Here is a 19686-nt window from a genome sequence, read left to right as displayed (position 1 = left end):
TTCAACGAGGAGAAGCTGCAGTTAGAAGGCCTTACAGACGCTGTATCTCTGCTGGCCTTCATGTCCGGCGTCAGGGATGAGCATTTGTCATTTTCGTTTGAAAAGAGAACACCGAGTACCTTCTCGGAGGCACTGAGCCGAGCTCAGAGGTACATGAGCGCTAGTGAGTTTTGTTACTCAAAAAGGGAGCCAGACGGAAAGCGAACCGACCAAAAGAGGGAGAGGTCGGGAGATAAACCACAGGGGTCGAGATGGGAGAAGAGGGATCGAGGTAGCCAGAAAGATCCACCCCGAAAATTTTAAAAGTATACCCCGACCACCGTTCCACTCGAGCAAGTGCTGATGGAGATCAGAGACCAAAGATTGCTCAAGTGGCTGGAGAGGATGAAGGCCCCGTCAACTAAGCGAAGTAAAGGCCGATATTGCCTTTTCCACCAGGATCACGGCCATGCAACTCAGGATTGTTTTGATCTCAAGGAAGAGGTGGAAGGACTAATCCGAAGGGGCTACCTCAAAGAGTATGTAGAGGAACCTAAAGCGGCACAAAACGGCGAAAGCGACAAGTCTCCTGCTCGAGAGATTCGAACTATAATGGGAGGCCCCATAGAAAGAGAATCTGGGAGAAAAATAAAAGCAGATGTGCGAGAAGCTAGGGCGAACCGCGATCAAAATGAGGTCTACCACGCGTATACTACAAACCGGCCGGTGACGATCGAGTTTTCAGAGGACGAGGCGACTCACCTCCTCCACCCTCATAACGATGCACTGGTTATCGCTTTGAAGATAGCAAATGTGAAAGTACATCGAATTTTGGTGGATGGGGGCAGCTCGGCGAATATCCTCTCTTGAACTGCCTATAAAGCTATGGATCAAGGAGAAAAGGTGCTTAAGAGCAGCCCAGCGCCACTGGTAGGATTTGGAGGGGAACGGGTCATTCCCAAAGGGAGGATAGAGTTGCCTGTAACGTTTGGAAGTGGGCCAAAGAGTGTCATCAAGATGGTGGACTTTTTGGTCGTTAACTACACATCTTTCTACAACGCAATATTGGGAAGACCGACAATGCATATGCTCAAAGCAATACCATCCACATATCACCAGTCCATGAAATTTCCAACACTGGGTGGGGTAGGAGAGATTAAAGGAGAACAACGAGTGTCGCGGGAATGCTACTATACCTCAATGAGGGACAACGACAGGACTTCTACTAAGGGGGGCTATTGACCTTTCCTTTCTTCCTTCAAATATGGTTGTTGTTGTTTCCCTACTTTTAGCAAGATTTCTAATTATTATTTCTTTTATTCAATAAAGTATCCATTTGTTTGGTTCTCTGTCAACTATATCTCTTAAATTCAAAACGAGATACCAAGCGACTTTGATAAAACATTTTGCCTCGTCTACAAGTGTACTCTCAAAAGATATCGACAATACACTTGAGAGTAGGGGGCAATAGGTACCGACTACGGCTACTCAACGACGTAAGCTTGGTAAATCCAACTCTACACGGCGACAGTAAAACCAGCTATAGCCGAGCAGGTCGAGCAGCAGGGCTCGGGTTCGACCATTATTCGGCATCGACCAAGTGCGAACGGACACAAATCTACATTAATCGGCAGTTTTATGAGATAGCCTATTTTTGTCAATAGGTCTTATTTTCGACTGAGCACGGCTCGAGTCCGACCACCACTCGACGCTGATCACGTGCGACGAAGCATGAATCTACTTAAATCGACACGTTTGGAAAGAACAATTAAACAATCTCAACACGGCCAAACCAGAAGCGGGTCGATTGACCTAGCACGGTTAAAACATGAGATGGAGTAAAAGGCCAAAAAGCAATTGCGGGTGTAAAACCATTGACTATGACCAACGGGTTAAAAGCCTACGGAAATGGAAGCAACAAAACTCCATCAGGGTTAGAGTCGTAAGCCAGTAAGTGGCTGGTAAGAGGGTTAATTGATAATTCCAAAGGAAAGAAATACAAGCAACGTAGTGACAAAGCACATAAAAGTCAACCGTAAAACGACTCACTCAAGCTACCGTACTACTCGTAGTCGTCATCATCCATGTCATCAGGAGCGTCACGCTCGGCCCTAAAACGCTCCGGGAGGAAGGAAAAGTCAATATCAGGGTGTTGAGTAGAAACCTGACGGAGAGGCCAGGAAACACCGCACTCCATGGCAGAGTTTTGTAAGTCGACGTACTCCTGAGTTTTCTTGAATTCTCCGACCAAGAATTCAGAGTTAGAGAGTCGAGCGTTGGCCTTGTCAAGTCTCCTCTGTAGGTTAGCCAGCTTGTCTCGGGATTTTCTCTTCTCTGTTTCCAACTCACGTTGGGTACCCTCTAGAAGGCTGTTGGCCTGGTTGAAGGAAGAAATGGCCTGTTCCAGCTCTTCCCGAGGGGCATAATGACAGCGGAGATAGTTAATTTCATCAGCAACTCGACCTGAGAATACCACCAGATGGTTGAAAATCTGCCAAGGATAGAATTCGACGTTAGGAGAGGATGCTACGACAAATACTTGAGGTTACCAAGTACTCACCTGGTGGAGATCACTAAGGCATGTGATGATACTGTGTTGAGGATTTGACAGACCAAAATCTGACCCACTTGATGAGTCGTCGAGGCCCTGCTAGAGACTAAATGCTCTTTCCAGGTAGGCTGTCCCGTCAGCATCAGCATTATATGGGCCAGAGAAAGGGAAGATTGAGACTTGAGAGGAGCTCCCTAGATGACCTCGAGGGGAGGACGGGATAGATGTCTCATGAAGTCAGGCAGAACGCCTCGGAGCTGTCGGAGGCATGGAAGATCGAGCATGTTGTGAAGGGGTTTAAATAGCCCTTAACTCATAGCACGGTTCTTGGTCTAGAGGTCTTTACCCAACGGACCGAAGCGTGCTCGGCACGGTACCCAACACTCTTGTCACTACTCGGCTCGGTACCCAACACTCTTATGACTTCTCGGCTCGGTACCCAACACCTTGAGATCTCAAAGTCACGGGTCTACTGTAGATGTGACAATTGCATGGCAGATTGCCTTGGGTCTTGCAAGGAAAGGGAAAATCGACATACACTTTCTTGTGTCTCGTGAAGATAAGACAGCTCACTGCAACTAGGGTGCCATGAGCCCCACAATGATTCGACAACTCAATCGACCGGGCCACGATCCTTGACCGTTAGACCGAAACATTCTCGATGCGAACCCCGAAAATCTTGCATTCTCCTTGATCGCGGGCCTACATGACAAGATAGGTCACTACAAAAGCTATACTCCCGATGAGATCGAAAGCATCGCATTGGGAGTAGGGGGCAACTGTTATACAAAGGGAATCGGTAGTCGAAGCTACAGGTTATGATCGGAGGGAAGCCCACTGGGCCGTGAGGGGCTCGGTCCTGACCTGGGGCTCGATCCCGAGCCGTGCTCGGCCCACGGCCCTCCAGCGATCCCCATTTTCGATCGACAATTCGCCCATGCCCTCCAACGGAATTAGGGTTAGCTACGGAAAGTTCTGGAACAACTTCACGGTTATAAGTAGCGATCCAGCCTTAGAGGTAGGGGCATCTAAAAGTTGACTACATTTACGTTACTCTCTTGCTAACTTAAGCATCGGAGCCCGTGTGACTAGAGTCACACCAGTTTAGCTTGATTTGGTTTTGCAGGTACTAGTCCCGAATAAACAAGTTTGGTGGGTGCGAGAAGGAGAATCGAAGGACCGAAATCGACGCATCAACAATATCAATAGATATCATAGTTATATTAGAGAAATATCAGTGGTAAAACAGAGGTATATGAAGGATATATCATACGTATATTAGTGGTTAAGTCAATGGTATATCATATAATCATATCATAAGTTATACCAGTAGATATTCTAATTATATCAGAAGTGTATTAATTGTATATCAATAGTACATCAAACGTATGTCAAGTATACATGAGTTATGTATTAGTGGTATATCAATAGTAAATCAATTAAATGATACATCATATGATCATATAAAAAGTTATATTAGTGGTATATCAGTAGTAAATCAAAGGTATATCAAGTATATATCAGACATATATCAGCGATATATCAATGGTAAATCATATAATCATATCATAAGTAAATCAATTATATATCAGTAGTACATCAGTAGTATATAAAAGGTATATCAAATATGTATTAGTAGGAAATCAATAAATGGTAAACCATATAATCATATAAAAAGTTATATTAGTAGATATTTAGTTATATTAGTGGTATGTCATTGGTATATCAGTTGTATATCAGTGATATATCAGTTGTATATGAGTTTATCAAGTATGCATCAGACATATATATCAATGGTAAATCAATAAATAGTAAATCATATAAACAAATAATAAATTATATTAGTAGATATCATAGTTATATCAGTGGTATATCAGTGGTAAATTATAGGTATATCAAGTATATATCAGATATATATATCTGTGAAAATTTGACGGAAATTGAACCCAACACCCACACGTCTAGGCTATTGGACCTTCGTGTTTTTTGGCTAAATTAAGGGTAATTTTGAGATTTACTCACTTGGGCCTCCATTTTTTTGAAATATTTTCCTATATTTAAAAAACCAAAACATGGTTGTTATTTTGCTAAATTTTTTGGCCATATCTCAAGTTGCCCCAATATATTTTTACACCAACGGTTATCACGACCCCGTCTTGGAGTGTTCTCGAAGACTCATTGTTTTCTATTAAGACTTCTTTCGATAAAAACATGGAGAAAATTCCACTTTAGCACCTCAACTAATCTCACGGGACAACTCTCTGACTCTATAACATTTGGTGCCGGAAAATACATAGGGATTAATTCTTAAGGTAGGTAGCCATTATAGGGTTTAAACTCACTTCCTCTCACTTTACCCTAGCCCTTTTGGACTACTATTTTTTCTATTTTGCATGGATTTTACATTGTATAAGAAATTGAAATAGATTTTATTTTTTATTACAATATTTTGAAATTGAACTATCATGATTTTGAATTTTTTGGATTAAAATTATAAATATAAAAAAATAAGACACACAGTTGACACACTAATATTAATAATAGAAAAAAGTCGGTTTTGGTGAAAACTGACCGATCAAACCGACCAGGTCGGTCAGTTTTATATTATTTAAGCGGTCGATCGGTTTCCATTTTTGGAAACCGACAACATATCGGTCGGGATTTCGACCTAAAAATCGACCCGACCGATCCCTAAACACTCCTATTTGGTCCGACTTAATTTAATTTTATTTCTTGAGTGAATAAAAACACAATAAAAACTAAAAAATTAAAAGTTGAATTCAATTAATGTAGATTTGTTTTAGTCCATTTTTGTATTTTAGGTGGGAAGAGATCTTCTTTGTTTTAATCATTTTTCTTACCATTCATTCCCTCTCATCCTTGACCCATTACCTCTCTTGAAACCCTTAAACCCTTTCCCTTATATTTTCTCTCTCAAACTCAGCCGCCCTACCCCTCTCTCTCTCCCCCATCTCTGCCGACGAGCGGCGGCTCAGACCTCGCGCCGGCAGCACACCCACGGCGGCGGCACCCCGACAGCCGGCGACGCCTCGACACGAGCTCCTCCAGCGAGCAGTAAGGTGGGTAAATATAGTTTATGAGAAGCGGTTCTCAGTTCATTTTCTGGGTATTTGAATTGTTGTTTTTAGTATATGAGGTTCTGAATTTGCTTTTATTTTGTGGGTATTTGGATTGTTGTTTTAGTCTTCGTGTTCGTTGGAATTTTAATATAAAAGACCCATTTGGTGAGGGTGAGGGACGCGGCCTTTGGCAACTATCAAGAACCATTACTTTACTCCATAAAGATGACAAAACCCAATTAAAGTTACCAAAACTGGATGACATTTTTCTTTTCTTTTTCTTTCTAAGAAAACGACATCTTATTTTTTCAATTTTGAGTGCGTTGTGATGTGGATGTGGATGTTTTCTTGCGATACGTTGTTTTCCAAGTAGTTGTTGGTTTGCTTTTGATTTGGAAGTTTCATTGAATTCTCCGCTTTCTGCAGCTCCTCCATTTCTGCTAGTGCCTCAACTGAACTGTATCCACTTCGTCAATGGCTATCAAAGCTATGGACATGGCGTTCGGAGCCTCTCTCAGCTGTTTTCATTTCAAAACCCCTAGAGGGCATGTAAAATCTAGGGATTTCACTATCACATGCTCCGTCCCTCTCTCTACCCATGGCTCCGCCACGATTGGTACTAGCAGGAATTCCCTTCTTTTGCATCGTTTTTTTTTTCTCTTTCTTTTCAATTATTGTTTCGATGATTATGCTTTTGTTGTATTGTTTTAAGATTTGGGTGAGAGGCCATGGAAGGTATCGGATGCTCGATTGGTGCTTGAAGATGGTTCAGTCTGGAAGGCCAAGTCTTTTGGCGCTTCCGGAACCCAAGTTGGTGAAGTAGTTTTCAATACTTCTTTAACTGGGTATGTATTTCTTAGACCTCCAATTCAAAAGGTTTACATAAGGAAGGGCAAAACGGGAATTAACTGTTTATTTGGTTTCTTTGTCAATATTGTGTTAGAGAAGTTACAACTTCCTTAGGTAGTTTTCTGGCTCTTGTTGGTGTCTCTTTATTATGTTGATTTGGGTACAGAGTGGAGTACCTTGTGTATTTTGTGTGGTTTCTTAAAGAAGTGTGGAGAGTTAGACGACCCTCTCGAATTGGTCATCCACCGGTTGATTTGCTTTTTGTTTTTTTAAGGTTGTTCTTGATAGGGATTCCTATCGGTACCCTTAGGAGAGCTTAACTTCATCCTCAACTACCATCCTCTTCCTCCACTGTATTCCCCACGATGATTGACCAACTATTTTTAGGACCATAATTTAAACTAGTGATACTTCATATCCACTTATATTAGCCCGGGCTTATATTAGTTAAATTGTTACAATCGAATTTGAATGTTGAGATCTCTTTGATAATTATTGAAGGAGGTCATGGCACTCGCTAGTGTTACCGCTCAAATGTCGTCATATTGAAATAGATGCTTGGGTAGAAGAAGGTATTAGTGTTGCTTTGAAGTGGAAATTGCAATCTTCAATGCAAAAAGGTTGACTATTGACAATTTTATGATTGTAATTACCTGTTAACAAAACAAGGAGTTATGTTAGAATGGAATGATGCCAGTCTCTCCAGTTCCTCTGTTTTTATCTTTGCTAATTTTTGGTATGTTTCCTACGAGCTTAGTTATGTGATAAAACACTTTTCACCCCATGGGGCAGCTCCATTAGCAACGGCATGAAGTCTTGTGGTATCACTTATCATAGGTCTGGTGTTCAAACCTTTAGGTGAGCTTAATACCAAAAATCCTTGATGTCTCCTTAGTCCAGGCCTTGGAGTGGGTGCGGGCACCCCTGGTTATTGGGGTAAATGGGGTAAAAAAGCTTAAGAGCTATTGATTCTGGGTAATTTAAAAAAAAAAAGATAAAAGGATAGTTAACAATTATTGAAGGTTTACCAATACTTCCTTACACATTGAATCTGCAGGTATCAAGAAATTCTAACTGATCCCAGCTATGCTGGTCAATTTGTTCTGATGACAAACCCCCATATTGGCAATACTGGTGTCAATTTCGGTAGGTCATGCCTTCAAAATACTTTCCTTGCCTTGCCTCGTCTCGTCTCGCAAATATTCACTTTGAGTACATTTTTCGATTAGATGATGAAGAAGCTCGACAATGCTTCCTTGCTGGCTTGGTGATCAGAAGCCTAAGCATCAGGTGCATTTCGTTCCTTTACACTGTAAAAAAAACAAAAAAAGAAGAAAATATGAAAGAGAATTCCCATAAAACGAGAAACTTCTTCCACATTTTTATTTTCCTGAGAACTGAATTATTTGGCTAATTGATTTTTGTAGTCATGACTAATGGGCTCAGGTTTTTCACTTAATTTTCTTCCAGCACTTCAAACTGGAGGTGCAAACAGACACTTGGTGATTATTTAATAGAGAGAAATATCATGGGAATTTGTAAGTCATATTTTATATTATGATTTTCCTGATGACAATATGTAGAATCGTTTAAACTATTGAATGCTGCCTTTTTCTATAATCAGTAAAAGTATGGGTTTGTTTCATCATGGAGCAGATGATGTTGACACACGTGCTATTACTCGCCGTTTGAGGGAAGATGGAAGTCTTATTGGTGTTTTAAGCACTGAAAAATTGAAAACTGACGACGAGCTATTAGAAATGTCTCGATCATGGGACATTGTTGGTAAGAATTGGGAAGTGCAAGTACAAAAATGCAAGTTGTAATATTCATAAAATGCTTGAAGATATATAATGTTCGTGCTCCCATTTGGCAGGTGTTGACTTAATTAGCGGTGTTTCGTGCAAATCTCCTTATGAGTGGGTGGATAGAACATATTTGGAATGGGAGTTTAAATCTGGTGGGCACAGTTCAGAGACCTTCCATGTGAGTGTGCAAGAACTATAAGATGATATTACAATTGTTACGATGAATTCTTCGTATTTTGTACTTTGGCAATGCACCTTTATATTGATATTTTGTGTTAAAATAAGGTTGTGGCATATGATTTTGGAATCAAGAGTAATATACTTAGGCGCTTGGCATCTTATGGATGCAAAATCACTGTTGTCCCTTCCACATGGGCGGCATCAGAGACGTTAAAGTTGAATCCGGATGGGGTTCTATTCAGCAATGGCCCTGGTGATCCATCTGCAGTTCCTTACGCTGTCGAAACAGTCAAGCAACTACTTGGAAAAGTACCTGTTTTTGGAATTTGCATGGGCCACCAATTGCTTGGCCAGGCCTTGGGTGGGAAGACCTTCAAAATGAAATTTGGTCATCATGGAGGAAATCATCCCGTTCGCAATTTCCGAAATGACCGTGTAGAAATTAGCGCTCAGGTGTGATCATATTGGAGCCTATCACTTAAAATCTACCATCCATGTTCTTATGTTTATTAGCAAGAGTTCATTGTGTTGTGCTCGTGTTAGCTTATGTATTTCATGTGGCAGAACCACAACTACGCTGTCGACCCGGCATCCCTTCCAGAGGGTGTTGAAGTAACCCACATCAATCTTAATGATGGAAGCTGTGCTGGTCTTGCTTATCCAAAGCTAAAGATTATGTCTCTTCAATACCACCCTGAAGCATCCCCTGGACCTCATGATTCTGACTCTGGTAACAAACATTTTATTTTAAAACTTCAATTATTATGGTTTTGGTCCCTGCATACTTGTCTAATTCTATTTTAGTCTTTGAGCTGTTTCAAAAAATTATTGAATTTTTATTCACATTCTATTTTGGCATCCTAACTATTAGATTTAGGGGTGAAAGTTGGTCGGAATGGAGGGGTTAGACCTCCATCTGACCGTCATGCAAAACCGACCTTCAACCATGGGTTGGCTAGGACCGATCAACCGGTTTTGGTCTGGTCAGTAAAGTCGGTTTATCAGTTTTCTACTTCTACCCCTAATTAGAATTTAGATTCCAAATTTTATTCCTCCCAGTTTCCGCTGTCAGCAAACTGCAAACTTCATGTATGGTTCGTGCTGTAAAAAATTATTCTGAATTTTAGAACATATGATGTAGCAGTAGCACTATGTATACTAGAGATTAAATGTGGAGTTCAATCACAGCTAGGGACAAACAAAGGACCATAATGGAAACGAGTAACAAGAGGGTGAGGGGCTAAAATACAAATAGAAATGAGTAGAAATTCATGAACCAAAGCTTTTTCGTTATAGCTTCACAGTCGGTTTCGACATATTCGGTACACATGTCACATGTTTCATTGTTAAGGCATGACGGAATTTGCAGTTGTGTGGATGGATGGAATTGAATTTTGAATGCTTTGTGACTGACAAAAACGAAATTGTTGTTTGGTTACAGTTTTTGGAGAATTCATAGAGATGATGAAGCAAGAAAAGAGAGATGGTTGATGAGATCGTCAGGCTTTGCTCTCAAAATGGAGTTGCTGTAAAAATATATATTTACTTTTACTTCCCCTTTCATCAACTCTCTGCCTCTCTATGCCGGATGGTTTGCCTCAATCTAATAATAATATCTATTTCAATGGGGAGATCACGTTATTGATCTTGTTTTTTTTTCCTCTTTCAGATAAAAATAGAAATACTCTTGCGATAGCTACGATAGCTACTCCAGTTGAGTTATATTCAAGTTGGTTCTAAAAAATTATAGGGTAAAATGCATTTTTAATCCTTGAGTTTTGAGTTCGGTGTTAATGTTGTCCCTAGAATTCGAGACACTTTAGTCCATGAGGTTTGACAAACGGTTATAAATGGTCATTGAGTCAATTTTACGGTTAGTTTGACTCATGTTAAAATGACGTGGCATTTGAGGTGTAAATTTTTAGATGAGGTGGTAAGTTTTATTAATTTTATATTAATTTAGGTTTAGTTGGCTATTTTAATTATTTATTTTTCTCTTCCCTCTCCTCCCTCCCCTCCTCCAACTTCTTCTCCCCCTTTTTCTCGGCCAGATTCGTTCTCTTGCAAGACTTCCCTGGACCTATCATCTGCATAAGTCCATTGGCCGTGGCATCATCGTCATCGTCTTCTTCATTTGCTTCCCCATTCAATTGGTTGTCGTTGCCATTGTTCACGCTTGTTTTCTTGACGGATGAGAGATTATTTTGAGAATCTGTATTTGAGGGTTTTGAAGTAGATGAAATTGATGAACCCAGTTGGTGGAGAGGTGGGATTTGGAATCTGGGATGAGAATTTCAGTTGGATTTGGATTTGGAACGTTACATGGAGGTGCCGCAAGCAAGAGAAAAAAGGGAGGGAAAAAAAGAAATTAAAAATATTAATGATAAAGCCAACTAAACCTAAATTAATATAAAATTAATAAAAATTGCCACCTCATCTAAAAATTGACATCTCAAATGCCACATCATTTTTCCGTGGTTTTTTAAACTTCGGGGACCAAATTGACACCTAGCTCAAAACTCAGAGATTAAAAGTGTATTTTATCCAAATATATATATAAACTATGGGGACGGAAAACTTTGAACCTAAACCCATGAACTCTTAGAAGTAGTGTTGCTCGTGTTGAGTGATTCAAATGGATTAATTTAAAGATTTACTATGATTAATAAACAAAAATTGAAATAATTTATTGTTATTATGTCGCTTTTTATGTTTCTAGCTTTTCTTGCAACGAGGTAGCAAGGGCAGAACGAAGAAGGAATGAAGACGGAAATTGTCTCTCCCTCACCTCGAGTCTCGGCAATTATATAAATATATATGTTACTACACAAAATTTTACCCTTTTTTAGAAAATTTTACCCTTAGTCTTAGAAAATTTTACCCTTTCTTAGCAGGTCCAATATTCCATTACTTGGACAACAATCAAATAATTTGTAAACAAGACTGACTTAATATATAATCTCATTTTTGGACAACATTTTAATTTCTTCAATCACAAAATGTTAAATTTATTTTAAACAATGTCGATTTTGTCCCTACTAAACTTTTGAAAATAAAGATTTAGTCCTATACTTTAAAATTGATAACAATTTAGTCAATTATGTTAGATTTAATGGAAGTGGTTAATCCACGTGTACTAATTAATATCCCAATTTTCCAATTACCCAATTTCCCATTTAAGTTTCCTTCAAATGCATTCTGCAAAGAATTCGATTCCAATTTGCGACTCTCAATTTCTTATAATGTTGTATAGAGGAGGGGAGAGTGGAAGCAAAATTTGGGGCAAATGAATTTCAAGCCAAATTACCTGAAATCCTAAATGAGTTGAGAAAAAGCAGGAGAAAGAGAGTTGAGAGAAAACCCTACGGGACGGTTTGGTTCAAGGTTTCAAAAAAGTAGACGATGTCCGGAAAGTAAAGATAATTGTGTTTTGTTGTATATATGTCTGGGATTAAAATTAATTTAAGCAATTATGTTTTAATTTAAATTTCACTCGTTTATAAATATAGTATATGTTGTTGATTTTATTTAGCAATCAATCTTAATAATAATCAATCTTAATAATTATCATTTTATGCACTTAACAAAATTAATCATTTTCATCTTATTAATAATTACATTTTTTATTTTAAAAAATTAAGTATACAATTTAATAAATTAATTTATTACAATAGAATAATTAATTTAGTATATTATTGGTAAAATTTTAATGTTGTTTTATTAATTATAAATTTAATTTGAATAGTTTAACTCATTATTTCAAATAAAATAAAGTAAATAATTTATGAGATAATGTCTTCGGAAGACTATTTTAGAAATTTATTTACACAAATGTCTAAAATTTTCTAATTTTACACTTTTAGGTTTCTGCAGGTAGAATTTTATTTTAATTCCGAGTTTACCATTATTTAATGCATTTACATTTATTATAGTTATTTGTTTTTTTTTTTTGAAATATAAAAGATTTAATTTCATAAATTATTATCATAATCTTTTAATTATTGTGGGTCCCATACTAACACAAATTCCTTAATTCACCCCTTCAAAACCACAATTTACTCATTAAAAAATATTGATTTTCTTGATTTACCAATATTATTAATTACAAAAATATCCAAATCTTAATGACCCAACATCTTCTCACCGGTGAGTTTTGTGTCCTTAATTCTGCTATAGGAAACCCTCAGATATATCTGCATATAAACTTCCTAAAATCACTCTTAGCAACTCACTCTCCAACAACCACCCTGGATATATGTGGATATAAACTAAATTCCATTTAAACTTTCTAAAATCACTGTTAGCAAGTCACTCTCCAACTACAACCCTCACATATATCCGGATATAAACTAAATTCCATATAAACTTCCTAAAATCATTATTAGCAACTCACTCTCCAACTACAACCCTCAGATATATCTGAATATAAACTAAATTGAAAACATTCGTTAGAATGCAAACCTTTCAATCTAGAGATGAATTGCTCTAGCGACTGAGAAAAAATGGAGGCGGTCGGAGATGAAGGCAGACAGACGTCGATCAGAGACGAAGACAGGTAGAAACGACTGGAGAAGAAGAACCGATGGAGATCTCCTGAGAAGGGGATAAAAGCGGAGTCGGCCGGAGAGGAAGCCAGACAGTGACGGACGGTTGGAGAAGAGGAATGGAGGGTCAGAGGAAGAAAAGAAAAACGAGGAAGACGAAAGGGGTGTGTTTCAAAAATGGATGTTTTTTTGGGGTTTTAGGATTTTTTTTATTTTGGAAACTATCATTAACACATTTTAAGGGATTTGACCTCCCAAGTTACCAATTCTAGCTTTTAATAATTATTTAATATTGAGATTCCTAAGTATATAGTAGTAATTTGTGTGATGGGTACCATTTAATTAGGGATTCTTTCATAACAAAAGTGTAAATTCTATACTTTTCCATTGTTTTACATAATTATGATTTCTAAATAAATCATCTATATAGTAATTTCATAATTTATTGAGATAAGAGTCTACCACAAAACCCATAGACAAATCCATGAAACTGGAAGGGCAAAGAAAGTCCTTGTCCATGGGAATAAGGGATGTCTGAGAATAACTATTCCCATGAAAAGTTTTCAAATCTGTGTAACAAACAATAGCTTTACTTATCCATGTCCATTCCTGCCAAGAAAATCCCAGAACCAAACACCCCCTCCCCATTTTCAAAACGGGGAATAACAAACCCACGTTTGCTTCACAGTTTTAAACCTGAGTTTGTTACAGTAAATACTATTTCACTCCCTAGGTTGTTACATCGCATATTTTGTCTTTATTCTCTCTTTATTAATTTTTTTTAATTAAATATATTAAATAAATGAAGAAATTAATTAATAATAATTTTAATTATAAATAAGTAAATCAATTGAATTCAAATTACATCTAATAAATAATTAATTCATATATCGACAATTTTTTCTCTAGTTTTTTTCCAAATAATCCAAGAAAAATCTTTTTTTTTTTGTTCTAGCTATTTTGTTCTTTTTTTTCATTTTATATAGTTGTTCATTTTGTTCCTACCATTTTTATTTACTTTTTGTTATCACTATCATATTTGTAAAAGACGTTATCATTTTGTGTAATTATTTATTTTAATTTTATATTTTCTTTTAACTTATGAAGTTAATAGTTTAAAAGATTTTCACTTTGTAATAAAATGTAATTGTCAAATAAAAATAAGTGAAATTTAATAGTAATGTTGATGATAATTAAGTAATCAATTTTTCTAGAATAATTAAGAAATCAAATTTACTTAAGATTGTAAATAGTGAAAAATTAAATAAATTGTTGATAACATTTTCTCTACGATGAAATTTATATTTTTAATGAATTTTTATACTCTTGTTTAGACTTTGATAAATACTTGAAAAGTATTTTCGTAGATAATTGAATATTTATTTTAAAAATTAATCATTGAAAAAAAATTGAATGGACAAATGTATTTAAAATATTTCATATATCCTCACAACATTGTTTCCTAATTTCATAAGAAAATTGACTTTAGTAAAATAATTAGTTTATAAATTATATTTTTTAAAAAGAAAATCAAAACCCAACCAAACGAATACAAGTTCAATAAAGTCGATTTAACAAAATACAAACTTAACAAAACTTAACACCAAACGAATCTAGACTTAATAAACCTACTTCCTGCATCAACCAAACACAGATTTAACAATCCTAAACTTAACAAATTCAGACTTAATAAACCATGACAAAACAGCCAAACCCCGTAAATGAACTTGGGAAATCTTAGGATTGGATCCTTGATCGAGCAACAGAGGAGGAGTTTGGAGTGTTTAAGATCGGGTCGTGGGTTATTTGGCACCATGGAAATCATGTCGTTTTTCAACGGGAACATCCTATCTACTTAAATCTGATTCATTAGGCTACAAAAATCATTTCAAAGCAGTGCAACAAAATCCCTAAAGTTCCTACTACCAGTTTGTCGATTAGGGATGTAAAGGAGAAATCGAAGTGGGTACCTCCTCAGGTCCATACCTGGATTCTCAATGCAGATGCCTTTTGGTCGGAATCCCTATAAAGAGGTGGTTTGGGTTGGGTGCTTCGCAATTGGGAAGGAGACCTCATTCTAGCTGGGAATCCACAGTGGATACTTGTACCAGTGTCAAAATGCTCGAGGCAGAGGCCATTCATGAAAGGTTCCGGCATCTGGACTTCCGCATGACGTTCCCAATTCGCGTTGAAACTGATTCAATCGAAGTTGCAAATCTGTTGAATGGAATCGATGAAGACCTCACCGAGATTTGGTGGATTGTTGTGAAGAACTAAATTTGAGTGATTCTTATGGGGTTGCCTCTTTTGTTAAAGTGGATAGGAATGCTAACATTTGTGACCATTCCCTTGCGAAGAGAGCAGCTGAACTGAAGGAAAGTGAGTTGTGGTAAGTTTGTTTTTCGAGTTGGCTGTGCATTTTGGCCAATAAGGACGTTTCTTAATTTAATGAAGTTTTTGTTCTAAAAAAACTTGGAAAATCCAGAGTAATGGCTACGTACATGATACCGTAATGAAAAATGGTAAAAGTTTTCGTAAATTGCATATGATGGCCATATTTGAATTCTCGAAATTTAAGGGAGGGGTAGAATTCCATATTTATCCTTGGACACATTCATCCTTTCTCCATTTTACCTCTTCATGTTTTCAACCACCAACATTCGAGAAATCACATCATCAAACCGTGAAATCCCTAATCGCTCCATAACCAAACCGGCAAGATCTCTACATAATCAAACTACCAAATCTACATAATCAAACCGTCAAATCTACCTATATCATTCAAACTATTTTAAAATATTATTAATTTGCCTCCAACACTAATTAAAATGTATAACAAACCTAACTAATTAGTTAGCAAATTCCACTGCAATCACCATCTTAATACGGTGTCTCTTAAATATTCTTACACAAGTTTCATCAATCCATCTTTTGTTACATTTTTTGAGAAATTAAATCAATCAATGCGGGAATACTATATGTTTGGGATTTTGGAATGAAAATAAATGATAGAGCGCAAGTGTACACCTGTCACAAGTAGTAAAACAGAATGATTATTTCGAGTATCGATCCATAGGGACAATTGAAGTCTTTTTAATGAAAATGATATTGATTGGTGACTTTGCAATTGAATTTGGGGTGACAAATATCAAGTATAATGTTGGTTTGGTGTTCTAAGACTCAATGCAATAAACTCAGCCTAGTTACTTCAAATTAGCTAATAATATGACACTTTTTTCCAACTAGCCTCTCACTATTTTTCATCGATTTTGCTTCGCCATCTTCTTATGTCTAAGTGATTTTGATGATATAAGTTCATCCCTAATATGTCTATTAGAAAATTGAACTTACTTTAATAAAAGCCAACCGTAACCTTAGGTCGAGGTCCTATGTCTAGGCTACCCGAGCGAAATATTTATGTCTAAAGTATTTCTCTCCAAAGTTAAATCATTAATGTTGTGAAAAATGTATCAACCCTTTCAGTATTGATGCTTGGTTAAAACACTAATTGACAAAATCAAGTTTTAACTTTGTAAAAAAACATTAAATGATAAAAGAAGAGAAAAACGCCTATTGTCTTGTTGGATTTAAAAAAAACTTTAGCTAATCATCCATAACCAGACTTGGGAAAATAAATTTAGTTCATAACTTTAGAGGAAAAATAGAATTTAACATTGATGGAAGTAGACGACATGATTAAAAGATGAATAGAATTAAAACAAGCTGAAAATGGTGGAGTTGTAACCCGAATGACCCTAACCCATTCTCTTTCAAGATTGGGGAGCAATAGTCGGTCGATTCCACAACATTGTGTGATTACAACTTCGTAATGAGAGAAATTAATATCAAAGAACTTGCTGGAATTTTAATTGAATAAGATCAAACTTACAATTCAAGAATAACAAGCTGGAAGATAAAGGATGAACTTGAAATAAGCAAAGTTTAAAACAATAACAACTCAAAACTTAAAGGGAAAACGTAAATAGACTGAGAGTAAATGTCTAAAGCTGAAATGATCACTTGAGGATGATCCATGAAGTGAGGGGAGTTGTTGTATTTATAGGAACTTCAAAGCAGTTAAGAGGTTGAGACATTCATGGAAAGTCATCCCTTTACAACATCTTTTAGTTGGTTTGTTTGTTGAATTGGCCATCATCAATGCATGGAAGACACGTGGAGGGGCTTGGGGAAGCTTCAAACCAAACCAAAACTTGCATTTTACATAAGGACATTCTCGGAATTGGGGAAGGCACCAGGTGCCTAGCTTGAAATTTTTTAGCACAAATTTGTAAATTCCGTTAGAAATCAACTCTAAAGTATGTAAAAATGTCCTATATGCATGTATAACCTAAGATAACTCAAAATGAAAGGTTTTGAACACTAAACTAAGTTTAAAATATGGGTTCTGAGTGTAAAATGGTAGAAAACAGCACCTAACTAGTTCTTTTTTATCCTTATAAACAAAGGAAATCACTATGCAATTGTTTGTAGCCACAGTTTTACATGATGAAAGCTGAGAGGAGCAGGACAATTCCATTCGGTTCCACCCTACAACAACTCACTGATTGCATCTCTAAGACTTAGACTTGATCTCATGCCCACATGCATGTCTTGCTATTGGGTTGGATTTAAATACGTTTATTCATGATTTCTATAAAGTGTCAACATTGCAATTATTATATCAAAGCGACATACATCCAATTAGACAGACGTACAACATTGCCTCAATAGTTTGTGAAGACAAGACAGGCCGTATCCTTCCTCCAAATGTAAAGCACTCTACTGGTAGGGCCACGAAAAAAGAGACTTGTTGCTCTTGTTGAAAAGAGATCGACAGTAAAGTGGGGTAGATGCGGTCGGCTAGGACACAATCAGAGACGGTGTAAAAACGCACTCTGACATTGATTTGTTCTTTTTTTTTTTTAATTTGTAAGCTTTACTGTCTTTTTTTATAATAAACAGTGAGGGTTATTTTATTATTTGTTTTCCAGTCAACAATTACACCATCACCAATTTGGGGTCGGATAGAGTCGTTACAAATAATTACCTTATATAAGTTGCATTTTGATAACATAAAATTAAACAGTTCATACATAATATAATCATGTAGCTACTCCATGGTCAAAAAGAAAGCATACAAATTTAGCATAAGAGAATCTTATCTCTAGTTATAAAACGCAACCAGATTTAATTGTCCATACATAGTATAAGTACGTAGTTAACCTCATTTTCAAAAGAAAGCATAAAGAAAGTTACAACAAGTGGTAACTTCCTGATCCTACGAGTAAAAAATACTAGCCAACAAAAAAGGCAGAACCATGTACTCATCAAAAACTTACTGAACACCAACTTTTGGAAGTTGATACAGCATGGATGGATGGAAGACAAACATAAATAGTATAAATATGATAGATGGAGACATAAACAAAAATAACAAATATACGATTGGATTTCGAAATAGAATTAAACATTTCATGCATAGTATAAATATGTAGTTACTACATGGTCAAAAGAAAGCATAAAAAATTATCATAAGAGAATCTTATCTCAAGTTATCAAATGCAACCAAATATATGATTAAATTGTCTATACACAGTATAACTACGTAGTTGCCCCATTTTCAAAAGAAAACAAAAAGAAAGTTACAACAAGTGGTAACTTCCTGATCCTACAAGTAAAAAATAGTAGCAAACAAAAAAGCATAAACAAAGTATGTCCATATTGTTGGGTTTGGTGCCCTTAGCTCGTGTATTTGTAATTTATGAACAAATTATTTACTCAATAGAGAGTTATTTTATTATTTCTTTGCATTACTCATATTCCAATAAACTAAGATTAAAGGTTACTTAATGTAACTAGAGCAATATATATTTGATATAAAATATATATGTGATATACAGTATATATTTAATATACAATTTACATATTTGATATAAAATATATATTCGATATATAAGTGGATAATGTTCCAGTAATAACCTAAATGGTCTATAGTACACGGATAAGGTTGGGAGACCTTATTCTGGTAACATTATGGATACGGCCCGCTTTGTAATATTTACAAACGACTTTATCCAAGTCTTTCATGTAGAGACATGTGAGTGGAGGTATCTTATACAATGAGTTTGTATAAGACTAGACCGCGAAATAATTAATCATTGGCTCCAACATCGTTAATCAATAGATTGTTTATCTCATAGGATGACCAAGTAACTCAATCTTAATCTTGAGCGAGTTATGGACTTCTGTCTATAAGGGATCGTCCCTTGATTTGTATGGGTGAGAGTGTCCCAGATTGCCGACTCAATAATCCTACCATTTTGGGGACGAGACCGAGTGGGGAGCTGGGAACATAACTACGCAAGATAGAATTCACTCATTCCCAACTTTAGGGAAGTAGATGAGTGTTCTCATACATGCTGACTCTGGGACTTGAACTAGGGGTCTCATCCTCTTAGTGGCCCGAGAGCGACAATTAGTAGAGATTAAAAAACCAACGGTCTATTATGTAAACTTCATTTATTTAAAGGAACAATTAGTAGAGAGCGACAAATGTATTATCGAAGTAAATTTTGGGGGAAGAATCCCAAACATGTAGTCGAAAAAATTTAGAGGAAGAAGAAAGGGGAACTCTCAAATCAGGCTAGCGTGGAGTATATACCCTTGTAGACAATCCTTCTCGTTAAAGTCTGGTT

At 36.5% G+C, this 19686-nt stretch overlaps 2 protein-coding genes across 2 annotated transcripts; both read left to right on the top strand.

Moving 5' to 3' along the window:
* Positions 1-342: 342 nt before the first annotated feature.
* Positions 343-849, top strand: LOC111025549 (uncharacterized). The gene has a single exon (XM_022303418.1). The coding sequence runs from the start codon at positions 343-345 to the stop codon at positions 847-849; it is 507 nt and encodes a 168-aa protein (XP_022159110.1).
* Positions 850-5397: 4548 nt separating this feature from the next.
* CARA (carbamoyl phosphate synthetase A) lies at positions 5398-10083 on the top strand. Its single transcript, XM_022303415.2, has 11 exons — positions 5398-5610; positions 6037-6226; positions 6323-6455; positions 7517-7605; positions 7689-7749; positions 7930-7997; positions 8116-8244; positions 8336-8445; positions 8553-8900; positions 9012-9177; positions 9889-10083. The coding sequence occupies exons 2-11, from the start codon at positions 6085-6087 to the stop codon at positions 9936-9938; spliced, it is 1296 nt and encodes a 431-aa protein (XP_022159107.1). The 5' UTR covers positions 5398-5610; positions 6037-6084; the 3' UTR covers positions 9939-10083.
* Positions 10084-19686: the final 9603 nt, after the last annotated feature.

Source organism: Momordica charantia, assembly GCF_013281855.1.
Source record: "Momordica charantia cultivar OHB3-1 chromosome 2 unlocalized genomic scaffold, Mcharantia_2.0 BLBB01000002.1, whole genome shotgun sequence".
Classification (NCBI taxonomy): domain Eukaryota; kingdom Viridiplantae; phylum Streptophyta; class Magnoliopsida; order Cucurbitales; family Cucurbitaceae; genus Momordica; species Momordica charantia.
Note: the sequence above shows the minus strand (reverse complement) of the source record. Positions and strands in the feature narration are given on the sequence as shown.